We start from the raw sequence: 21,361 nt of genomic DNA on the forward strand, positions 1-21,361 counted from the left end.
CAACATTCGAAGTACATCCATAAAGAGGTCAAAAAAGACATAAACTTCTTTTACAATATTGTGACTGGTGACGAAACGTGGTGTTTCCAATATGATCCCGAAACAAAACGCCAGAGTGCTGAATGGAAGGCACGGAATCAGCCGAAGCCCAAAAAATCGCGGATGGAGAAGTCAAAAGTTAAGACAAAGAATTTGTTCTACCCGGCCAAAACGTTAATGCGGTATTCTACATTGGAGTTTTGAAGCGCTTGGTGCGCCGTATTCGACGTGTTCGGCCCGAATCGCGAAGATGAAAGTTGTTATATTTTCCACGTACCTGTGTGCATGGAACAAATAAAACTATGTTCTAATGTTTTTTGTTCAAATGGTTAACCTGATGATGCATACTGGCCACGTATGAGTGCACCTTCGTATTTTCTATGTTTAAAATAGCCATAATTCGAGAACAGTGCACCGTAGAAGAAAAAGTGTTGAGCTCTTTTTTGTAGACAATTTTAGGATCTACAAATTTTGTTTGACCCATTTTCGGTAGCTCTCATTATTTGAGAGATATACGCAAAAACTCAAGTTTGTGACCTTTGACCTCGAATAAAAACAACGCACAAGCGGGATCGATGGGGTCGTTTGACATGTCATTTGTAATGACGGATTCAAGGCCTGCACAAAAATCCATCTTGTTGGGAATTAATGCAAACTTGAGTCATAATTTAGCCTATTTTGACTGGACTAAAAATAGTAGCGGATCCAAAATAAAGTTGATTCTTTTTAACATTTGCAGATACAATGATAGCGTAGTCTGTTGGACAAGTTTTCCTATTAATTTATTCTAAATTTTCCATTAAATTGAGAGGTTTTGGCAAAAATATACTTATGATTGCAGGTACATAATCATTCGTTAGTTGACTGTTGACGCGGATAGACGTGCGTGCGCATCGTTGTGACTTAGAAGTGTTTTTTCTGCGAATTTCTTTTGTGCGGTTATTTGTTTACGCGTTTTAGCTGGCACCGTTATTGCCTGGCGCTTGTGCATATCCGTCGGTTAACTTGTTTGTGCGATCGTTGGGTGCGAGTGTTTTTGTGCGTGTACACATTTTTGTACAATTTTGTGCATTTTTGAGTACTGACAGTGAGTAATATATAGTAATTCAGTATTACTACTTTATATACGGACAACGTGGTCATCCACGTTGTTGTTATTGGCGTAAGCTTCACACGGTTCCAGTGCAGCACCGTGTTGTTGGCATTCTTGCTGGGTGCAAGCGTCTGTCCAGCTTTGGAGATTGCGACTCCTGTGAGGACCAACGATCGTATCAGCGAACCGTTTAACCCGCGGTGCGATTCGGCTCAGCGTCACATCGGTCGACTCCGGACCGTTACGGGGACATTGTCCGGCCGGCGGCTAATTGAGTGGCCTTAATCCGACCACTGATTGGGGATGTGGGCTGTGCCACGGCGAGCTCGCAATAATCGACCGCTTGGGTGGTCGCTTTTACTGAGCGGGCCTGCGCGTTAGTCGCATTCGCGTTCAGACGCAAGTACCTGAAGAGCAGCTGCTTCGGAATCTTTCTGTCCAAGAGCCTTCTGCGTTAGTGGTACGCCAGCGGATCAGTTCGACTGAGAAAGTAGTCGGGAAGCGAGATGCCTCCTGGACGGAAGAGGAGGACGAAGACCCTCGCTGGAAGCGGAGAATCCGCCGCTTCTACAGTCGTGGATGATTCCACGTTGGGATCGCCGCGGAAATCGGCGGAAGCGAAGGAGGATTGTCCAGGTTTTGATAGTTTGAACGGAGAGATGTGTAAAAGCTTATTGAAGTTCATTCTGGAATACCTGGAGGCCATTTGTGATAAGTGCGTCTGGGAGGGATACTTTCCACGCGAGTGGAAAAGTGGTAGGGTTGTTCCTCTCCTGAAGTCCCCTGATAAGGTCAGGAGTGATCCTCGATTTTATCGGGGCATCAGTCTCCTTCCAATACTTGGAAAAGTGCTGGAAAGGGTCATGGTGGAACGGCTTCAGGAGCTAACGCGGGGTATGTGGTCGGATAGGCAGTTTGGGTTCAGGAAATGACGCAGTATAGAGAATGCGTGGTTTTGTGTTCAGAATGTCGTTAGGAAGAAAGTCAACAAGTATGTTCTAGGCATATTTGTTGACTTCAAGGGGGCTTTAGCTCGTTGGCGGGTATGGCCGCCAGTATGCCGGTGCAAGCCGTTTGAATGACCTCTACGTCTGCATATCGCTTTACTTTCATGGGCAAATGCAATTTTCCGAAAAGGAAGAAGTTGCACGGTGCCATATCAGGTGAATACGGGGAGTGGATAATGGTTAAAATGTGATTTTTGCTCAAATGATCGTTAATGATGCTCCTGATGTCCTTCGAATGTTGGATTGTGAGCAATTTTTGGGCGTTAGTCAATTTGAGTGGAACAAACCGTGCACACACCTTTCGATGTTTTGGAGATGTTCAATTCCATTTTCATGAATTTCAATGATGATTTCGGCTGATTTTTGATGATTTCAAGCACAGATTCGATGAAATTTCCGGTGATCACTGATTTTGATTGGCCCACATGTTGATCGTCATTTATGTCCCCACGACCACTTTGAAAACGTTGAAACCACGCGTGCACTCTGCTACGGGATAGGCAATCATCTCCATAAACTTGTTTCATCTATTGAAACGTTTCGGTAAAAGTTTTACCAATTTTAAAACAAAATTTAGTCTTGGCTATTTGTTCGAAGCTCATTTTCGCACCGACAACACAAAAACACTGACACTTAAAACGCAATAAGTTCACTTCCGATCGACATGCTTATAGATGGCACCACCAGGGGGCGCTAGATTCCTGTTTACTTTGGAACGCACCTTGTATTCTATAACTTCAAATTATACAACGCATCAGTTTGCATTGTTGTTTGACGTTGCATATCGATGATGTATAAATACTGCACTCATACCGTATCGATACTTTGAAGTAGTACGTGTTCGTAGACAGCCATACTATAAGCCCAACCGGAAGTTGGAAAATTGTATATTAGGAAATTAAAGTGCGAAAATCTTTGAACTTGGTATAGGACGGCTAAGATAGGCCTTCATCCTACTCAACATCCGTTTTTAACATACAACCATATTGTTACCAGGAAAAGATTTGTTCCGACTTCCAATAACATATCTTACACGTCCACGTTTTGAAGGATTTCAAACCAAAGGTCCTCCTCGCCACTGTAATCCTCTGTTTGTGCACTTGGTTACAGTTTTGAATCTTAATTTGGAGCTTAGGTATAGTACTTTATATGTTAATGAATAATGACGTTTTCCGGGTGTGGCAGTGGAGCGGTTATATCCATCTACAAACTCATCCTCTCTTTTTTGCCAAGAAACCCGTATACTAGTCAGACAATCATACACATACATATGTATCTATACTATCTCCTATTAGTTTTAGGTGATTCAAGCAACTGACAGGTGTACAAACTATTATACTCTGTAGCAATTCATAAGATGTACTTTAGGAAATTATTCAGTTAGAAATGTTCGTATATAAGGGTATTCAATGCATTCAAATTCTAAAATTTGCTAAGTAATGTAGGCGCTTAAGCAGTTGATAGTGCTTAAAATTATAAACTTATTTGACAGTTCTATTTACCGCAATAAGAGTTGATAATAATGGGTTGTCAAAAAAGTTTTGCGGTATTTTTATTGATTTTTTTTGAAATTGAAATGAATTTTTGATGACTCATGCCCAGCTCTTGTCCGATACTACGGCTACTACTATGCCGGTCTCTTTCGACCAATTCAGCGATTTTATCGCATTTTTCGACGACAGGCCTTCCGGAGCGTGGCGCATCTTCGACCACCTCTACACCAGAACGAAAACGTTGAAACCATCGCTGTGCAGTGGCAATGGAAACTGTATCGAGTCCATAAACTGCACAAATTATATTGGCGGCTTGAGATGCATTTTTGCCTTTATCGTAGTAGTACTGTAAAATATGCCGTATTTTCTCTTTATTTTGCTCCATGTTTGCGACGCTATAACTCACGAACGACTTAAAAGAAACGACAATCAATCAAACACGTGTTAGCGCCAATGGGCTTTCCAAAAAGGTATAGCATGACCCGATGCCACGAATAAAACTATGTAGAACTACGCGCTTTCAGCGCCAACTAGCGAAAATACCGCAAGACTTTTTTGACAACCTATTATTTATTGATTTACACGAAATGGCAATTGCTTGCGACATGCAATCGATATTTACTCGTATAATACATTTTGGTGTTCTGTTACGGCAGCTACACACGCGCTATTGTACTTGTAGAGTTTTAGTAGCAATGTTAATAACTGGTTTAGTTGGCGCAAATAAATTATTCGTCTATATTACACCAAATGTCTCGCCTGTTTTAAGCAAACTTGAATTAAACACTTTTAACAGTTTAAGTGTAACAATAAATCACTGCAATATTTATTTATACTAATATAATTTTTTGAACATTTTTTATATTATTTCTAACATATATTTTGCATGCATATTTTGTTAATTGTCATATATCCTAATTTTTATTGCATAGCAATTCATATTTATAAAAAAAAATGTATCCATTACTATGGGATATATTTTAAAATTTTAGAGATGTGATTGCTAAATTAGATGAAAATAATAATAATAAACAAGAATAATATAAATATTTTTAGCTTAACGTCTGCTATAATTTATGGTGCGCGTTTTGTAGAACAACACAAATCCAGTATAAAAAATATTTATGTTATGTTGACAGCAACACTCGATAATGTTATTTTTAGTGGGAGGGACAATCATTGTTTCTTATTTTGGCAAAATACGTATGCATTCGACTCTTTCATTTCATTGTCTTCCGAATTGACACTTCTTTAAAAGAAAATTCCTATGTCAACTGATCATTAAAGTTTTTGTATTCGAATTATTAATCAAATAATTTCCTTATATTCGCATGAATGCGCGAGTTGGTTTTTTCGGCTTCAGTTTTTACATTATTTTTTAAATCGTAAGTATGGTATTTATAAAAACACACATGCTACCATACGTTAATTATCAGATAGCGTTACCATAACTTTTATTAATTCCATGCGCATAACTATCTTTCTGAAGAGAGGACGCTGAAAGCCTAGCGCATAGCTCACGAATGCGAAAAATAAGTTTCATAACTCTATGCGTAAATTTTCATACGAAATATGAGAAAACAGTTAAAGTGTTTTTCGGCACCGATTCATGCTGAAACGGCGCACATATTATACATATGTACATATAATTAAAAGTTTTGCGGGTGATGTCTTAAATCTTTATAAAAATGCCCAATTAAGCCCGTTTTTTTATCTCTGTTTTCCATACATTTTTAATACTTAGCACAGACCTGGTAGCAAAAATATATTTATCTGAGTCTTCTCTTTTCCCTTGCATAAAAGTGATCATCGCTGATCGAATTCAGCGTACGCTCGGCTCGGCTTTCAGCCTCTACTCTGGAGGCACCCTTTTCCACTTGCTGTGAAGGAGCTATTACTTGAATTTTAAAATAAGCATTTATTAGATCATCAATTTCGTAGTGTATGATTTTTCATAAACTTGATGGTCTAAGCTTTGTTTTGCTTTTCATATTTTTTTTTTAGTAAATTTGTATTAATTTCTGTCTGTTATCTTTTTTTCTTGTACTCAGTTTAAGTATATTATCATTAAAGACTACTTACATACATACATATGTTATTCCCTGCAAAAAAATATGTGTGTAATCTTTAAAGAGACTACATGTCGTGTACTTTTTATAGGGTACAATTAGAAATGAGTTGGATATAAGTATATGTAATTAGGAATTAATTATGTATGTATATCTTTAGGATATTATACATATGTATATACATATAAACTATTAGAACTGATTTAAAAATAATTAGAAAAAAGTAAGAGAGGTGACTAGACCAAAAAAAAAACATGAAAACTATTAGTCTCTCCAAATCGGCTATGAAAGGGAATAATTAGTCCTTTATAAGCAATTGCCCCGTTTGTGCGTAGTATAGTACCATGTTTGTATGTACATACAAATGTATGAATGCATGTTAAAAGATCATAAGTGTCAATGGGCATGTGTTCCTTTGCGACTAATCCCGGACTTATTACTTCTTTGTTGTTGTAAAAAATGTTGCTCTATTTCTGTGAACTCATACTGAGGTTCCTGACAAGATTTAGCTAACTAAAACTTATACGCACGTACCATATCAACATAATTAGAGTAATATAGTATATATGCGTAATAATGTATTTAAAATACCTTTAACATTTCATATACACATCTATATCTTAATATATGTATGAATTTATACAAATGCATATGTATATGTATAAGCTTCATTATAAATATGTATTTAGCATAAATACATGAATACGTATGCCATTGCATTGATTTTGTTGGTTTTCGATCGATTTTTATTTATGTTTTTTAATTAATACTATTTCATTAATAAATAGGCATATACGTATGTATGAACGCTTTTGTATTTGCAATTACGAATGCATATATATTTACTTTTTATATTTTCGTGACAACATATGATTACGCTATTTTTATTAATTTATAATTTCCCATATTATTACTATGACAAATGTAATGCATATAACGGTGTTGTTACTCCATGATAATAAAAATAATAAAAACTATAATAGAACGCTAATGGTTGGTTTTTTATAATTCGTTTCATTAAATTTATCAGGTATATAACAAATATGTAATTTTAAGGTGGGTTGATTTTTCATTTTTTGTTTTACTTATAGCTAATTTTAAATTTTAATTAAGTTAAAATGGTTTGTGTATGCCTTCAAGTACCTAAAGTTTAGATTTTTTTGTGATATTGTTATACTAATTTATTCACATATGAGCGAATAATGTTTTCCGTTTATGTATTAGTTTGCAGCAATAACGCGGTTATACATACATATGTATGTATGTTCATATTTGAACATCACTGTGTGTCAATCGCCCACATCTACATAGTTGCTTACCTACTTAAAAAAGAGGCACTCGTATTGCATTAAACAATAATGTTGCATACTTTGTTGTCCGTACAAAAAATAAATAAAGACGAAATTCCGCGTAACTATATAAAGAAAAATATATAATTGTATAAAGTTCACTATATGTATAAATATATTATTAATTTATTTATGCCGTACATTTGATAATTTTTACCACTTGCGTAATATAAACACATGAAATACTGGGTTAACGTATGCATGCATTATTAAATGCAAAAGTTTTGAAAAAATCTACAATTATATGGAATTTGTCTTGTTGCTTGAAAAAGAGAACAGCATTTTGGAGTGGTTGAAAACGTTCTTTTGAAGAGATCTATCAGCAGGTGCAAACTCATTTAGGAAGGAATCATTTAGTTTTTTAATAAAATATGTATAATGTGATGGTTGAGGAAGAAATCATTATAGCGTCGACTGGTTACGCTTTGGGGGAATTCTACCAATACTTCCCTGACATTCTTCATTATATTTAGAACAGGGAGGAAGGCGGTTACTCCTGATGATAGAAGTTAACGCCTAAATTTCTCATTTCTGAAATTAACAAGAATTTTTGCGATTCCCGCAACAATGCGCGAGCAGATCAAAATTCTACAGAAATTGAATGTCCGCACGATTCCTGAAACAATGCGCGTGCTGACCAAAATTCGAAGGAATTTTAGTTTGATCTATTGCTCGCTTCGCTGTTGGAAATTTCACATTAATTCGCGCGCTGCAAGTGTCGCAACAACTTTCTCGCCACGGTCTATGTCGGCAGTAGAGTTTAGATTATAAGAAAAGACCAATTAAAGTTTAGTCTTAAAATGGCAATAAAGATGAACAGTTGTTCTGTTATTAAGTAATATATAAAAGTTTTATTAATTTAGACATTTTTTTTTTATTGATGTTTTGATTGGTCGGCGAGAATTGGGGCAATGTTGTGCTGGAAAGATTATTCTAGATTGCAAAATTTATTTTTGAAAGGAGAAAAGCAGTTTTTGAGTATGTAATTATACTTATTTGCATTCATTTTTGGCGTTAAAAACTGCCATTTTATTTGTCAAAATATGATGTGACTCCCCACACTACAGGTATTACACCTCCGACCTTTAAGCGTTCAAAATAGTCCTCCTCTTTATGCAAGGCGTGGAAATAAAATTTTTATCTGCCTGGGTCTTCGAAATTAAATTTTCCCTTCAAAACAGATTATGTTTGATCGGCTGGACGAAAAGGGCAGTTGATCTGTTGACGCACAGTGTAATTATTTTCTCATATTTATAGAGAAAAACTATGAAATCTATTTAACAATTACGAAACTTACAGCTATATAAATGATACCAAAATATCGTGAGAAACCGAAAGAAAAGAAAACGTATTTCCAAGCCACATACTTACATATGTTTAGTAAAAATGTGGCTTTAATTAACGTTTTAACATTAGGTTCTGCAAGCGTAGTGAATTTAAAGTGTAGTTTTCAGTACGAATTTAATGTAAGAAAGTTTACTACGATAACATTTTGAAAAAGGAGTTATCAGAGTTTACTTGAGGCTTCAAATCTTGTATTTACATACATACATACACATGTTATCTATCAAAACATTGTTATACTATAAAGAAAATGAAAATTTTGAAAGCGAAATTTTGACATTGTTCGTGGTGAATCCGAGCATCAGAATTTTACCAAGCTACTCTATTTGATTGACAGTCTTAAATTTCAAAATTTTACTTAATAAAGCTGCAAAACGGAGCCCTTGTCTTCCACATTTGAAACTACTTCTTCCACTTCTCGTTCTTCTTCGTTTAGACCACGTTCACATATAATATTATAGACGAGGTGGAAAACTAACAAAAGAAGTTTGGCCATTGTTTGCCGTTCTTGGCCAGATGGTCAAGGCGGACATTTCTCACATATGTACATAAATATGCAGAGTTACGAAAATGTGAATGGTTAAGTTTGAATTCCATTCAGATGATTAGTAAGTGCCACTAAACTTTAAATTTTGTATGTATATAGCTCTTAGGAACAATTATGTGATATTATAATTTTTTTTATTTATGGCGTTTAACAAATGAAGCGATCTTTTTAATCCTAAAGAAAATTATGTAATAACGTGTTTTATTTTAATATGATTTTCTTTTGGTTTCATTAAGTATCAATTACATATCAAAAACAATAAAATGAATTAATCAATATACTGTAATCTTTAAATGTAAAGTTTCATGTCCTTAATTCAAATAAATAACATCATCTTTGATTACAGTAATTGAGGGACCAAAAAGTTCCCGCATTACACATATGATGCGTAACGTAAATGCACTAAAAACCGTTTTGTTCTAAATTTTTGGTAAATATACATATCGCTCATTTGCTGCAAGACTGGCATAAATCAAAAAACGTGATTTTTGAGTTAATGATGCAGAATTGTTCGTTATATCATACTTTATGCTGAGTGAAAAATTCATATGAATACCTCTTATATGCTCCGCTTGAGAAGAGAATATGATTCCTGTTTTCCGTGTAAGGTTGGAGTCAGTTGAAAACTTTTAACGCGTTTTCTGGCAAATCGATTTTTTTGACTTATGCCGGTCTTGCAGCAAATGAGCGATATGTATGTACATATGTATTTCACCATCATGTCTTTAAAATACCGTAACATTGGTCTAAAATAAATTTTCCTCCCTTATATGTATTATTGAAAGCAACCATGGTGTTTTTGTAAGTGATGTGCCCAATAATCATGGAGTTCTTTAAATGCGTTCAAAATTTTTTCCAATCACCGGACATCATGAAGACATGAAGATAAACATTATCCTGTAATGATATGTACATATGTATGTATGTACAAAGTTATTGAAAAGATATACATACGTAGTTGCAATACAAGTATACCTGATAACTAGTACGCTGGCTAAAGTTTTAAATTCAAAGCAAAACCTCTAATGAATGCAATTTCTTCAGTTACTCTATCGAAGGAAAGTATTTGCTTTGAATTGTATATATTTTGAATATAAATAAAAACATTTAAGCGTTGGATGAGCGTTAGTTTTGAATTTCATATATCAATAGTTCATAGCTAACACCATAGTACATTTTTCCACCCAACTACACACATAGAAAAAAGGTACCTTTGGCACAAAGCCAATAGTCACTGATTCAGCAGTAGAATAGACCATTATATCATCGCCATTTAAAATTTGTTAAAAGTTATCGATTTTTCACTATCTTAATCAAAAAGTAACAGTCGTATCTCAGTTTAAAACACGTATGGCGATTATGTGCTAGGTAGAAAGTAAAAATGCTTATTACGGTTAAACATTGGCAGCACCATGCATAACGTGATAATCTTTGATTCGAGAGAACGCTGTCAAAATACACATTTCTTATAACATTTGATAATGGTTCCACTATCAAAAAGTTGGATGAAATTTCGTGGGGTGATGCAAATAAAATAGTAATGCACATCACTGGAATGTCACCTAAAGGAGAGCTGTTTGGCTTGTCTGAAAAGCAATTTGGATTTAGAAAACATAGCTAGATCCACCGTAGGCGCAGTCGGAATATTGGCTGACATTGTTGCCAAGGCAATAGAGGAACCAGATGGATGCATGGCGATTAAAAATATTGCGCAGTTATCTCACTTGACGCGAAAAATGCTTTCAAAGCAAAATCAAGTATTGGCTCGCGGAAATTAAGCTGCAGCTTGCCGGAGAAAAGAGTAAGCGGTGCTTATCACGATCAGAAAAATACTAGAAACGGTCACCTTCATCAACATCGATGGATACAAGGTTACAACGCAAACTTCACTGAGGTACCTTGGCGTTATGATTGATACGAGGCTCAGTTTCAAAGCGCATTTTGAAAAAGCCAACTACAGTGATAGCGGCCCTGTCAAGATTAATGGCTAACACTGGTAGCCCTAGCGAGAGTAAGAGAACTACAAGTCTAAGTCAGCCATCAGTATTTTTTGATTTTTAAAAACTAAATAATAGCTAATAGTTGTTTGTGGAAAAAAATAGTTTTTGAAAAGTTGTTTGCACATGCGTCAGAGACAAGACATGTTAGCGAAGGGTTGCACCGTAAGTACTGGCAGATCCTTTGAACAACCAGTATAGTTGCTTTGATTTGCTTCTGTCTAGCGCTTGGCAAAGCACAGACAGCATAAACATTTTTTGTGTAAATACATACATATTTATTAATGCTTAAATTGTCAATTTTTTTACGATTGTTTGTTAGAGACTTTCTGATGCAAATATTAATATTTTTATATTGATAATAATTTTTTTATTATTTTCCTTACACTTTCATTCAGTAATTAAATTTTCTTGTCCGTTAAAAAACAGTATCCGCTTCCGGTCAGGGGAGTGTCCGGTTGTTAGATTGGATTTTGTTCTGGAAACCTAACGGACACCTTGGTCTCTGAATATTTGTGCGGTTAATAGAGGGGTCCGTTTATGAAGGTGTCCACAAGTAGAGGCTTTACTGTATTTCAATAGATCTAGGATATTTTAATTGCTGTATGCCATACGCCATAGTTTTCATTTCGTAAGTTTATGTTCAACAATGTCATGAAGCGAGACTCTATCATTTTCCCTCATTTTACTCTCAAATGTGTTTCCTGATATGTTAGTGCACTGCCACATCAGGGAATTTTAAGCAGCTGATATCAGAAAATGTGGGATTGCAGAAATAAACCTGTTGAAAGTTACTGACAAAATAAATGCAAAAGGACACTTCAAGAAACGATACAATTAACATTGAATTCAAACGTTTTTCAGAAAATCATGATATGTTGTTATGAGTTCTATTTGCTATATATAGGTTGTATGTCCGCGTGTGCTCGGGAACTGGGCATCTAAAAATAATATCTAAATGAATTAATTGAGAATGGTTTTGAAACTCAAGAGACGGTTAAAATATCAACCCCGGCAGTAGTAAATGCGTCTCAGCAATCGAATCCAAACAAATATCCAGGCCATGACCTTATTACACCGAAAATGCTAAAAGAGCTACCAAGTGTTGCCCTAGCATTGCTCTCTGTACTCTTAAATGTCATTCTGAGCTACTTTCCAAACGCGTGGAACAAGTCGCAGTTGCTATTGATATCCAAACAAGGAAAGTACACACACAGGCGCCTTCTTACAGACGAATGAGCCTAATACCCTGCATTTTCAAATTATTCGAAAGAATTTTGCTTTTAAAGATATCTCCTATTCTCCATCGTAACAAAGTTATACCAGAACACCAATTCGGCTTTCATGAAAAACGTGGTATTGTAGAACAAGTCAGCCGAATTACAAATGAAATAAGGAAGGCATTCGAGTTCAAGGTGCTATATTTCTTGACGTAGCGTTTAATAAGATTTATCAAAACTTTAACTAACCATTTATACAATATACTCGAGTCATGTTTATTATAATAAAGGTTTACGATTTGTAAACTTACTGGTAGGCGTAAATTGAGCAGATACAGGAATATATTTCTTATGTAAAATCAAGAAAATATCGAAATGCCCAACCATTTTTTTTGAAAAGTGGCATCACTGACAAATGTTTTTTAAAATTGAGTTTTAATACCTCTCTCTCGAATCAGAGAGTTTTGTATCATGTAGTAGGGATAAGTGTGAGAGCGCCTTAAAATAAGCGTTTTTTATAACATTTTCCATTATTGCCAGATCGAACAAAATAAGAATTTTTGGGCATTTTAAATTAAAACACTCAACATTTACTACGATTGCAAATTATTATATATTGGACTTTTAATATATGACGAAACTACTTAAATCCTTTTTTATGATTTTATGGTATATTAAAACAACTGACTTTTGATCTTTCAATACTTAATAAGGTGAATTAAGCCTGTTAGTTCCCAATTAATAAATGTTTTTAATAATTTGTAATTGAATATTAATTCCATTATGCATCAAATTACAAAACGTTTCATGAAATATATTTAAATTACACATTTTCTTGGATTTTCATTGTTTTAAGTTTTTATTAGCGATCTTGAACGGCGGCAACAAATTCAACAAATCTTGCCGTTCCAGTCATTTCAATTGCAAAACGTCAAAACCTACCCAATCCAGTCAACTGTCAAAGTTCGGTAGGTGAGCGGTTCTCACATTTCCAGTGGCAGGAGAGTTGGGGATCTCTTTATCTCTGTCATGTAGTCTTTAACAAAGCGCCGTATGTAGTGACGCGTCAAGAGAAACAACAAAGCTTGTAGAATTGACAAATTATTGTTTTCGTGTTACAATTTAAATATGCTTTTTCTAAAATATGTATACAGAAAGGAATATAGAAGTTCAAAAAGTGTTTTTTTAACGCAGAAACGTTTTATATATTGTCCATTGCATTTTTCGTATGTATCTCCAGTATTTAAAAATGTAGCCTTTTTTACAGAAGTGTGGACTCGCTTTTATAACTTTTTTTTTAGATTTCCTGCCGCTACAATTGAATTAATTTATGTACATAAATATACATACATTGTTCTACATAAATAATATTAAAGAACCTAAAAAATTGATTTTTTATACAAAAAAAGAATGGGTAATAAAGAAATGCTGTGAGAACCTATAAGGACAACATAATTTTAAACAAAGTATATTTAAAATAAAAATATTTTGCTTATGAGTATGATTTGAATAATGCATATTTATTATATCTTAATTTAGTTTGTTAAAATAAATATATATATGTACTTGTAAACAACAAGTGTATCCAACAGTTTTTTAAGTTCAGTATGCAGTTCAAGCTTGTTTCATTTCAATAATAAATATGATAACATTAAAAAATAGTTTACCATTTTTACAGCTTTAACACACACTTTTTCAGGTGGTTTTAGCACAGCACTGTTGCGACAAATAGTATTTGCTTGTCATTGACGACATGTCTACATTGAGACTTTAAAGTCAAAATTTAACGACTTAACAAATTAACTGTAATATATCCCATATACATATTATATGTAATTTTAAATAAATACATATTTGTATATATATGTACATTTATGCACAATGTATGCTGTTATGTGCAATTATAGATATGTATATATACATATATATGAATATACATACCATGTATACTTGTAGTATTTAATTATTTATACTTTCTTGGGAGTGTTAATATCATATTCTAACATGTACGTTTGCATTGTATATTCATACTTTAACAAACACTCGCCATTTTTAATTATACATCCAGTATATATTTTATTTATTTTCTTTGACGTCTAAACTAATAACAATTGCAAATTTTCAACATGTTTCGCTCCTGTTTTTTGTAGTTTTGGCTTAGTTATTTTTATTGTATTTGCAGGAATATTAATTATCACTTACATTTATTTTTGTGTGTTTTATTTGCATATATTAATTGATTTTAATTAAATGTTATTATTATTACTTTTATACGGCTTTGTTCTCTGGAATATGTTCCCTTTTTGCGTTCATATCGTAAAATTTTTGGCACATTTCTTCTCATTTTTTTCTTTACTTTTGGGAAAAAAATTATGGGAAAAACGTGCTTAGCAATCACAGTACTTGTACTTTTATTTGGGAATGGTGTACAATTCAAATATTTTAGCCACACTAAAGAATAGTACCAAATTTAAATATTCATACATATCTTTGACCATGCATGAAAATATTTACATGTTATAGTTTATTATTTAAATACTATTTGGGGTTTGTGATTAAAAATTTGATTAGAATTTTAGATCACAAAATAAAAAAAACTTTTTCAAATGTTAATTCAATTATTTTTAAAGCAATATTTGGAACTATGGTTGTATTAAACTTAGTATGGTTAACCAATACTTAGTTTCTTGCATTATATTGTCTACATAAATTTACTTTAACATTTGTTAGCAATGTATAAATCTATAATTTTTTGTCATTGACCCCATAAATTCGATAAAATAAATTTCTTTACCAAGTTTTCTATTTGCCAGAATATTTTGAAATGAAAAGTTTTTTACAAAATACATTATACCATATGTAAACACATGTCCACATTTATTCGTATGTATGAATGTAAGTATGTCTGGTTTACTGAACATACATAGCTGTCTTCGATTCGCCATTTCTCTACTCGCTTCTACTTTCTTGTCCAAATAGTTACATGTAAATCTAACAATAAAGTTATTGTGTTGAATTCGTACAAGAGAGTATGCGGACACCTCATTAATGTGGTATAACCGCTATCTTTAAGGCTATGAACTTAGATTTTGCATATTGAAAATCAGTTTTACTACTGTGAATGATTCAAATGAGAAAATAAATCTCTTTTTTTGTATTAATAAAACTTAAGACTTAAAATTAATTATAGAAATGAATAGAAAAAGGATTGCTGTAACACTTTTTAACAAGAAAAGAACGATAGCACTATTGCCAGAGAACATAAATTATAGAGAAGGTCCGGAAAAGTCTGGGAATTGTCCGCATCTAGTTCGAAAGGAAGAATTTTAATTTAAAAGTTAGAGCTGAGCATGGAATGAAAAATGTGCTCAGAATTAAACATTGTCATTATAGACGTATTATGTACATATGTACATATATGTATATTCGTCTTTTGGCTTATTTTATTATACGTTCATATGCAATCGTATGTTTAGATTAGAGACTCATTTTGTGAATATTTATGATAGCATTCATAATTGATTACATTTTAATTTACGCTCTATTTCAAAAGAATATTTGCAGGCAATGTAAAAACAAGAACTACTTATTAAATATTTCTTTATAATATACCACTTTCATACATTTATACATATGTATGTATAGTGCCTTGAAAAAGTATTTGAAAATTTAGTTTGTAAAAGGCTTTGCAAAAATGCCGTTAGCTGCTAGCTAAGAAGAGTTTGGAGTTCGCAAAACTTACTTAAATCCTGGAACCGAGTTTTGGTAGAAAGTAATTTTTAATAACGAACGAAGTTCAACATATTTGGACCTGATTGTATCCTCAAAGATTGACGAAAAGACAGCTTGCAATACAAAGATACGTAGTTGTACAACAACCTAAAAGTTTTAGTAACACCCCTATCAGTCTCCGGATCTTAAGCGGATTGAGCATATCTGCGCAGATTTGGAACGTGCTTTCCGCAAACACAACACAACATCCAAAAATGGGGAGAAATCTCTGCGGAGCGAACAAAAAAATTAGTATTTCCAATGTCAAATAAATTGAAAGATGTTATAAAGAGGAATGGATACGCTACCAGATATTAATTAAAAGTAAAATTAATTTTAGTTTATATAAACTTTTTTACGAATACTTTTGTGATATGAATTCATCGTATTTTCCAGTTGAAGCGCTTTCCTTTAAAATTAAAATTTATTTTTTGAGTTTAAATAAAAGTTAAAACTACAATGCAATAATTAAATAATATATTTCAATAATAATAAAACTTTTGTAAGAGTTGCAGTCTTAACCATATATGCTACATGTTATGCCGCATTGGACTGGGTCCAAAATTGACCACATTCCTTTTCATTATTTATCGGCAATATGGTTTGGTTAAATGCAGCTATATTTGGCAACGGACAATCGATAGTAATTAGATATCGGTATATTTTCCTAAAAAGTCGTTGAATATTATTTTAATACATTTCAAAAATCTTTCTAAACTCTTAAGATATAGTTTTAGTAATAATTTTTTTATAATTATTTAAGTGCAATATGTATACTATATGTAAATTATAAAAATAATTTTAAAAATGTAATACAAATAAATTCCGTCGGTCATTTAAGTTTAGTATAATTATATAAATTCTTTAATTTTATAACAAAAAAATAACAATAACAAGAAAAAACGTTAACTTCGGTTGCACCGAAGCTAAATACCCTTCACAGGTGCATTTCTGTCAGTAACTATGTGTTCAGTTTGTATGGAAGCTATATGCTATAGTTAACCGATCTGATCAATTTCTTCGGAGATTACATTGTTGCTTTAGAAAATAACATATACCAAATTTCGTTAATATATCTTGTCAAATGTGAAAGTTGTCCATACAAGAACTTGATTCCGATCGTTCAGTTTGTACGACAGCTATATGCTATAGTTAACCGATCTGAACAATTTCTACGGAGATTACATTGTTGTCTTAGAAAATAATATATTCCAAATTTCCTGAATATATCTTGTCAAATGTGAAAGTTGTCCATACAAGAACTTGATTCCGATCGTTCAGTTTGTATGACAGCTATATGCTATAGTTAACCGATCTGATCAATTTCTTCGGAGATTACATTGTTGCTTTAGAAAATAACATATACCAAATTTCGTTAATATATCTTGTCAAATGTGAAAGTTGTCCATACAAGAACTTGATTCCGATCGTTCAGTTTGTACGACAGCTATATGTTATAGTTAACCGATCTCAACTATTTCTTCGGAGATTACATTGTTGTCTTAGAAAATAACATATACCAAATTTGGTTAATAAATCTTGTCGAATGTGAAAGTTGTCCATACAAGAACTTGATTCCGATCGTTCAGTTTGTATGACAGCTATATGCTATAGTTAACCGATCTGAACAATTTCTTCGGAGATTATATTGTTGCCTTAGAAAATAATATATATACCAAATTTCGTGAATATATCTTGTCAAATGTGAAAGTTTTCCATACAAGCATTTGATTCCGATCGTTCAGTTTGTATGGCAGCTATATGTTATAGTGGTCCGATATCGACTGTTCCGACAAATGAGCAGCTTCTTGAAGAGAAAATGACGTTTGCAAAATTTCAAAACGATATCTTAAAAACTGAGGGACTAGTTCGTATATATACAGACAGGCGGACGAACAGACGGACAGACAGACGGACATGGCTAAATCGACTCAGCTCAACATACTGATCATTTATATACTTATATACTTTATAGGGTCTCCGACGATTCCTTCTGGGTGTTACAAACTTCGTGACAAACTTAATATACCCTGTTCAGGGTGTTCAAAAATGAACATGGTAATTCAGTACGCATTGTTATTCTTTATAATCGGCGTGCTAGCAGAAATCTTCATTTACTATCGATTGAAAACCAGGCGACGACTACAAGCTGCAGTCACTTTTGCCGCCCAAGAGAATGTTCAAAATTGAACAGGATCATTACTTCAAAAAAGGCGGAATAATTAATATATTTATATTTACACGATTTTATATTATTTACAAATAAGATAAGAAATATTGTAGCTATTGTAATAAGTTATACAGTCCACTAATAATCATTTCTTTCCCTCGGCAATATGTTCAAATATCATTGAACATGATTATTTATCAGCAAAGCCGAAATTCTACTGAATACAAATATCTATTAATAAACATATATATGTACATACATAATGCATTTACATGCAATGCGCATGCAATAAAAACAAAAATGCATAGGGACACATGTCATAAATTTAGAGAAGAGATAAGATTATCATACACACACATATGTATCAAAACAACCCCATGTCAAGCAGCAATAAACAATATGCTGCAATACATATAATATACACACATACGCATATATTTCAAAATATGTGAATAAAGGTTAAGCGTTTTGCTTCACTTATTCCTTACCTCGGGTGGGGGGCAATAAATGATAGCTAACGGCTCCTTTATTTGAAATATTTCCTTTTAATTCTTCTTTTACTTTTTTCTTTCAAATCTCAATCGAAAACATTCCTTTTATTTACAAATTTTACTTCCCCCCACCAGTGGTAAGGGGTAGAAGAAGAATTAAAAGGAAATATTTCAAATAAAGGAGCCGTTAGCTATCATTTATTGCCCCCCACCCGAGGTAAGGAATAAGTGAAGCAAAACGCTTAACCTTTATTCACATATATTTGAGATGAGAAATCCGGCTCGAAGGACCAAATATATATTAATAAAGGTTAAGCGTTTTGCTATCACTTATTGCCCCCCACCCGAGGTAAGTGAAGCAAAACGCTTAACCTTTATTAATACAGGGTATAAAAACCATTATTTTATTAGAAGAAGAGTTGTTGTCTATTTAGATCACAAAAATAAGTAATAGAATACCATATTCCATGGTCTAGTGTAAGTAGATTATATGTTGGACTAGTCGAAATAGTTTGGTTGTGGTCTCGTATTGCATGGTCTAGTGAAGGTGGTAAATGTGTTAGACTGGACGAAGTGGTTCGGTTGCAATGGTTTTGTGTTAGTATAACTTCTGTTGGGCTAAAGGAAGTAGATTGGCGGGTGGTCTTGTATTGTGCAGCGTTGGGCTAGAAGGTCATGTCTAATGACATCGCAATGTTAATGTAACTTTGTTTTTCTTTACGTTTAAAACACCACTAGTGTTGGTTACAACGTACCGTGGTCCTGCCTAAGTGCATAACGTGGTTATAATTTTTGCAGAAATTGCTTACACAACCCTTCATACATATATTGTATGCGTACTGATGGCACCAGCAAAAACATCTTCATTCATGAACGCAAGAGCACTTTCAACAGACAAACTCTTTTCATTCATAAATATAGATGAGCACATGTGCGACTGCTAGATCTTTTAAGATGATATCAAAACTTTTAATGTAAATGCGTAAATTTAAAACTAATTACCTTAAACTAATATTAATTATTTGGGTAATAATACAAAATATACTCTATTATATATTTTTAATGATTTTATGGAATCATCATAAAATATCATCATCATACTTATATACTAAGTATATGCTTTGATACCAAATACATATATACCGATCATATATATAAGTTATATGCCGAGTCGGTTGCGCATAGAAAATAAACGAATCTGTAAGCGTACATTCCTTGCATTGGAACTAAGAAAAGTAAGATATTTTGATAACTATAGCTTACGTTCTCTGCGTACGAAGACATGTTGTATGATCGCTTTTCGACTCGAAGCCAGCCAGCCAGATGTTCTCAATTATTTTGCTACCCCCATCATCATTATGGGCGATCTCAATGCATGGAGCCCATTATGGGGTTCCACGGTTACAAATAAAAGAGGCGAAATAATAGAAGATATAATTTTATCTCATGACCTTATCGTGCTTAACGACGGCTCACCCACACACTTTTCAACACATGGAACATTTACCCATCCCGAGTTTATTTTTGCTTCCGCTAATCTAGCTCCCAAACATACCTCCCTTATCCTTGATGATCTCCACAACAGCGACCACTTCCCCATCATCACTTCCCTTTCCACTCCCAAGTCCTACAACGTGAAGCCCACGTCGAAGTTCTTGACAGAAAAGGCAGACTGGCCAACGTTTTGCTCGATTTCCATATCTCTCTCCAACAATAAACCACCGTGTCATAATATATGTAAATGCCAAAACTACTGCAATAAAATCAATTATCCGTTCTGCCGCTCATTTAACCATTCCCCAATCCAGCACTAAAAAATTTACAGCGAAATTGCCTTATTGGTCAAACTTACTCGCTATCCTTAGAAATAATAAAAAACGCTTGTAGACGAAGTTCAAACGGAATAGAACCGATAACAACCTTATAGAATATAAAAGCCAACGCCGTGGTTAGGAAGGAGCTAAAGTCGGCCAAAAGAATATTACTAGAAAATATTACATCTAACATAAACCCATCTTCGAGCCCCAAATAAATTTGGTCGGATATAAAAGCCCTTACAGGGTGTAATAAACGTTTTGGTTTATCGCATATTCATACAGACCAAGGGCCTTTATTCTCACCCCAAGATATCGCAAAAAAATTTGCACAAACATGGTCATCTCTTTCCGAAAATTCCTTTTTCCACACCAGTTTCAACTCACAAAAAAATCAGGTCATTACTGAACCCTATAATAACCCTTCACCCTCCCCAAAAGCTCTCTCGATTGAGGCCGATATTACCACAAGCGAATATGACATCACGATTTTGGCACTAGCAGGAAAAACACCAGGCGTTGACAAAATATCCTACCCCATCCTAAAAAACTTCCCTAACCCCATTAAAAGTAGACTCGTTAACCTCTACAACAAAATTCTTAACTCCGGAATATATCCCCAACAGTGGAAAATAGCCACAATCATACCCGTCCCAAAGCCTAATAAACCCACTTCCCACATAGAAAATTATAGACCCATATCCCTCCTCCCCTGCATGTCCAAAGTTTAAGAGCTGATGACCTTATAAGCCCTAACCAATTTGGATTTCAAAAAGGATTACGAGTTATTGATCCACTCCTTTTCTTCGAGCATTTTGCCTCTAAGGCCTTAGCAACTCGAAACCACGTTTCCATATTAAGATTGGATTTTGAGAAGGCTTTCGATAGGGTTGGAGCACATATAGTGCTCAACGAACTAAAGCGTTGGAAAATTGGCACCAAAATTTACAATATTGT

At 33.7% G+C, this 21,361-nt stretch overlaps 1 protein-coding gene across 9 annotated transcripts in view; it reads right to left on the bottom strand.

Moving 5' to 3' along the window:
- Positions 1-4,428: 4,428 nt before the first annotated feature.
- The window catches only part of LOC126766163 (synaptotagmin-7), a 96,869-nt gene continuing 79,936 nt past the window's right edge, over positions 4,429-21,361 (bottom strand). For 6 of the 9 annotated variants that reach the window (XM_050484054.1, XM_050484048.1, XM_050484045.1 and 3 more), the window contains one exon: positions 7,317-9,838. Coding sequence is in view for 1 of the 9 variants with exons in the window: in XM_050484052.1 (XP_050340009.1) it covers positions 7,021-7,115 (95 nt within the window). In the remaining 8 variants the exon portion in view is untranslated. Of the gene's footprint in view, positions 7,116-7,316; positions 16,159-21,361 lie in introns of those variants that run through there. The other 3 variants (XM_050484056.1, XM_050484055.1, XM_050484052.1) reach the window with 2 other exon arrangements.

The sequence above is a fragment of the Bactrocera neohumeralis genome, unplaced genomic scaffold, assembly GCF_024586455.1.
Source record: "Bactrocera neohumeralis isolate Rockhampton unplaced genomic scaffold, APGP_CSIRO_Bneo_wtdbg2-racon-allhic-juicebox.fasta_v2 cluster11, whole genome shotgun sequence".
NCBI classification, from domain to species: Eukaryota; Metazoa; Arthropoda; class Insecta; order Diptera; family Tephritidae; genus Bactrocera; species Bactrocera neohumeralis.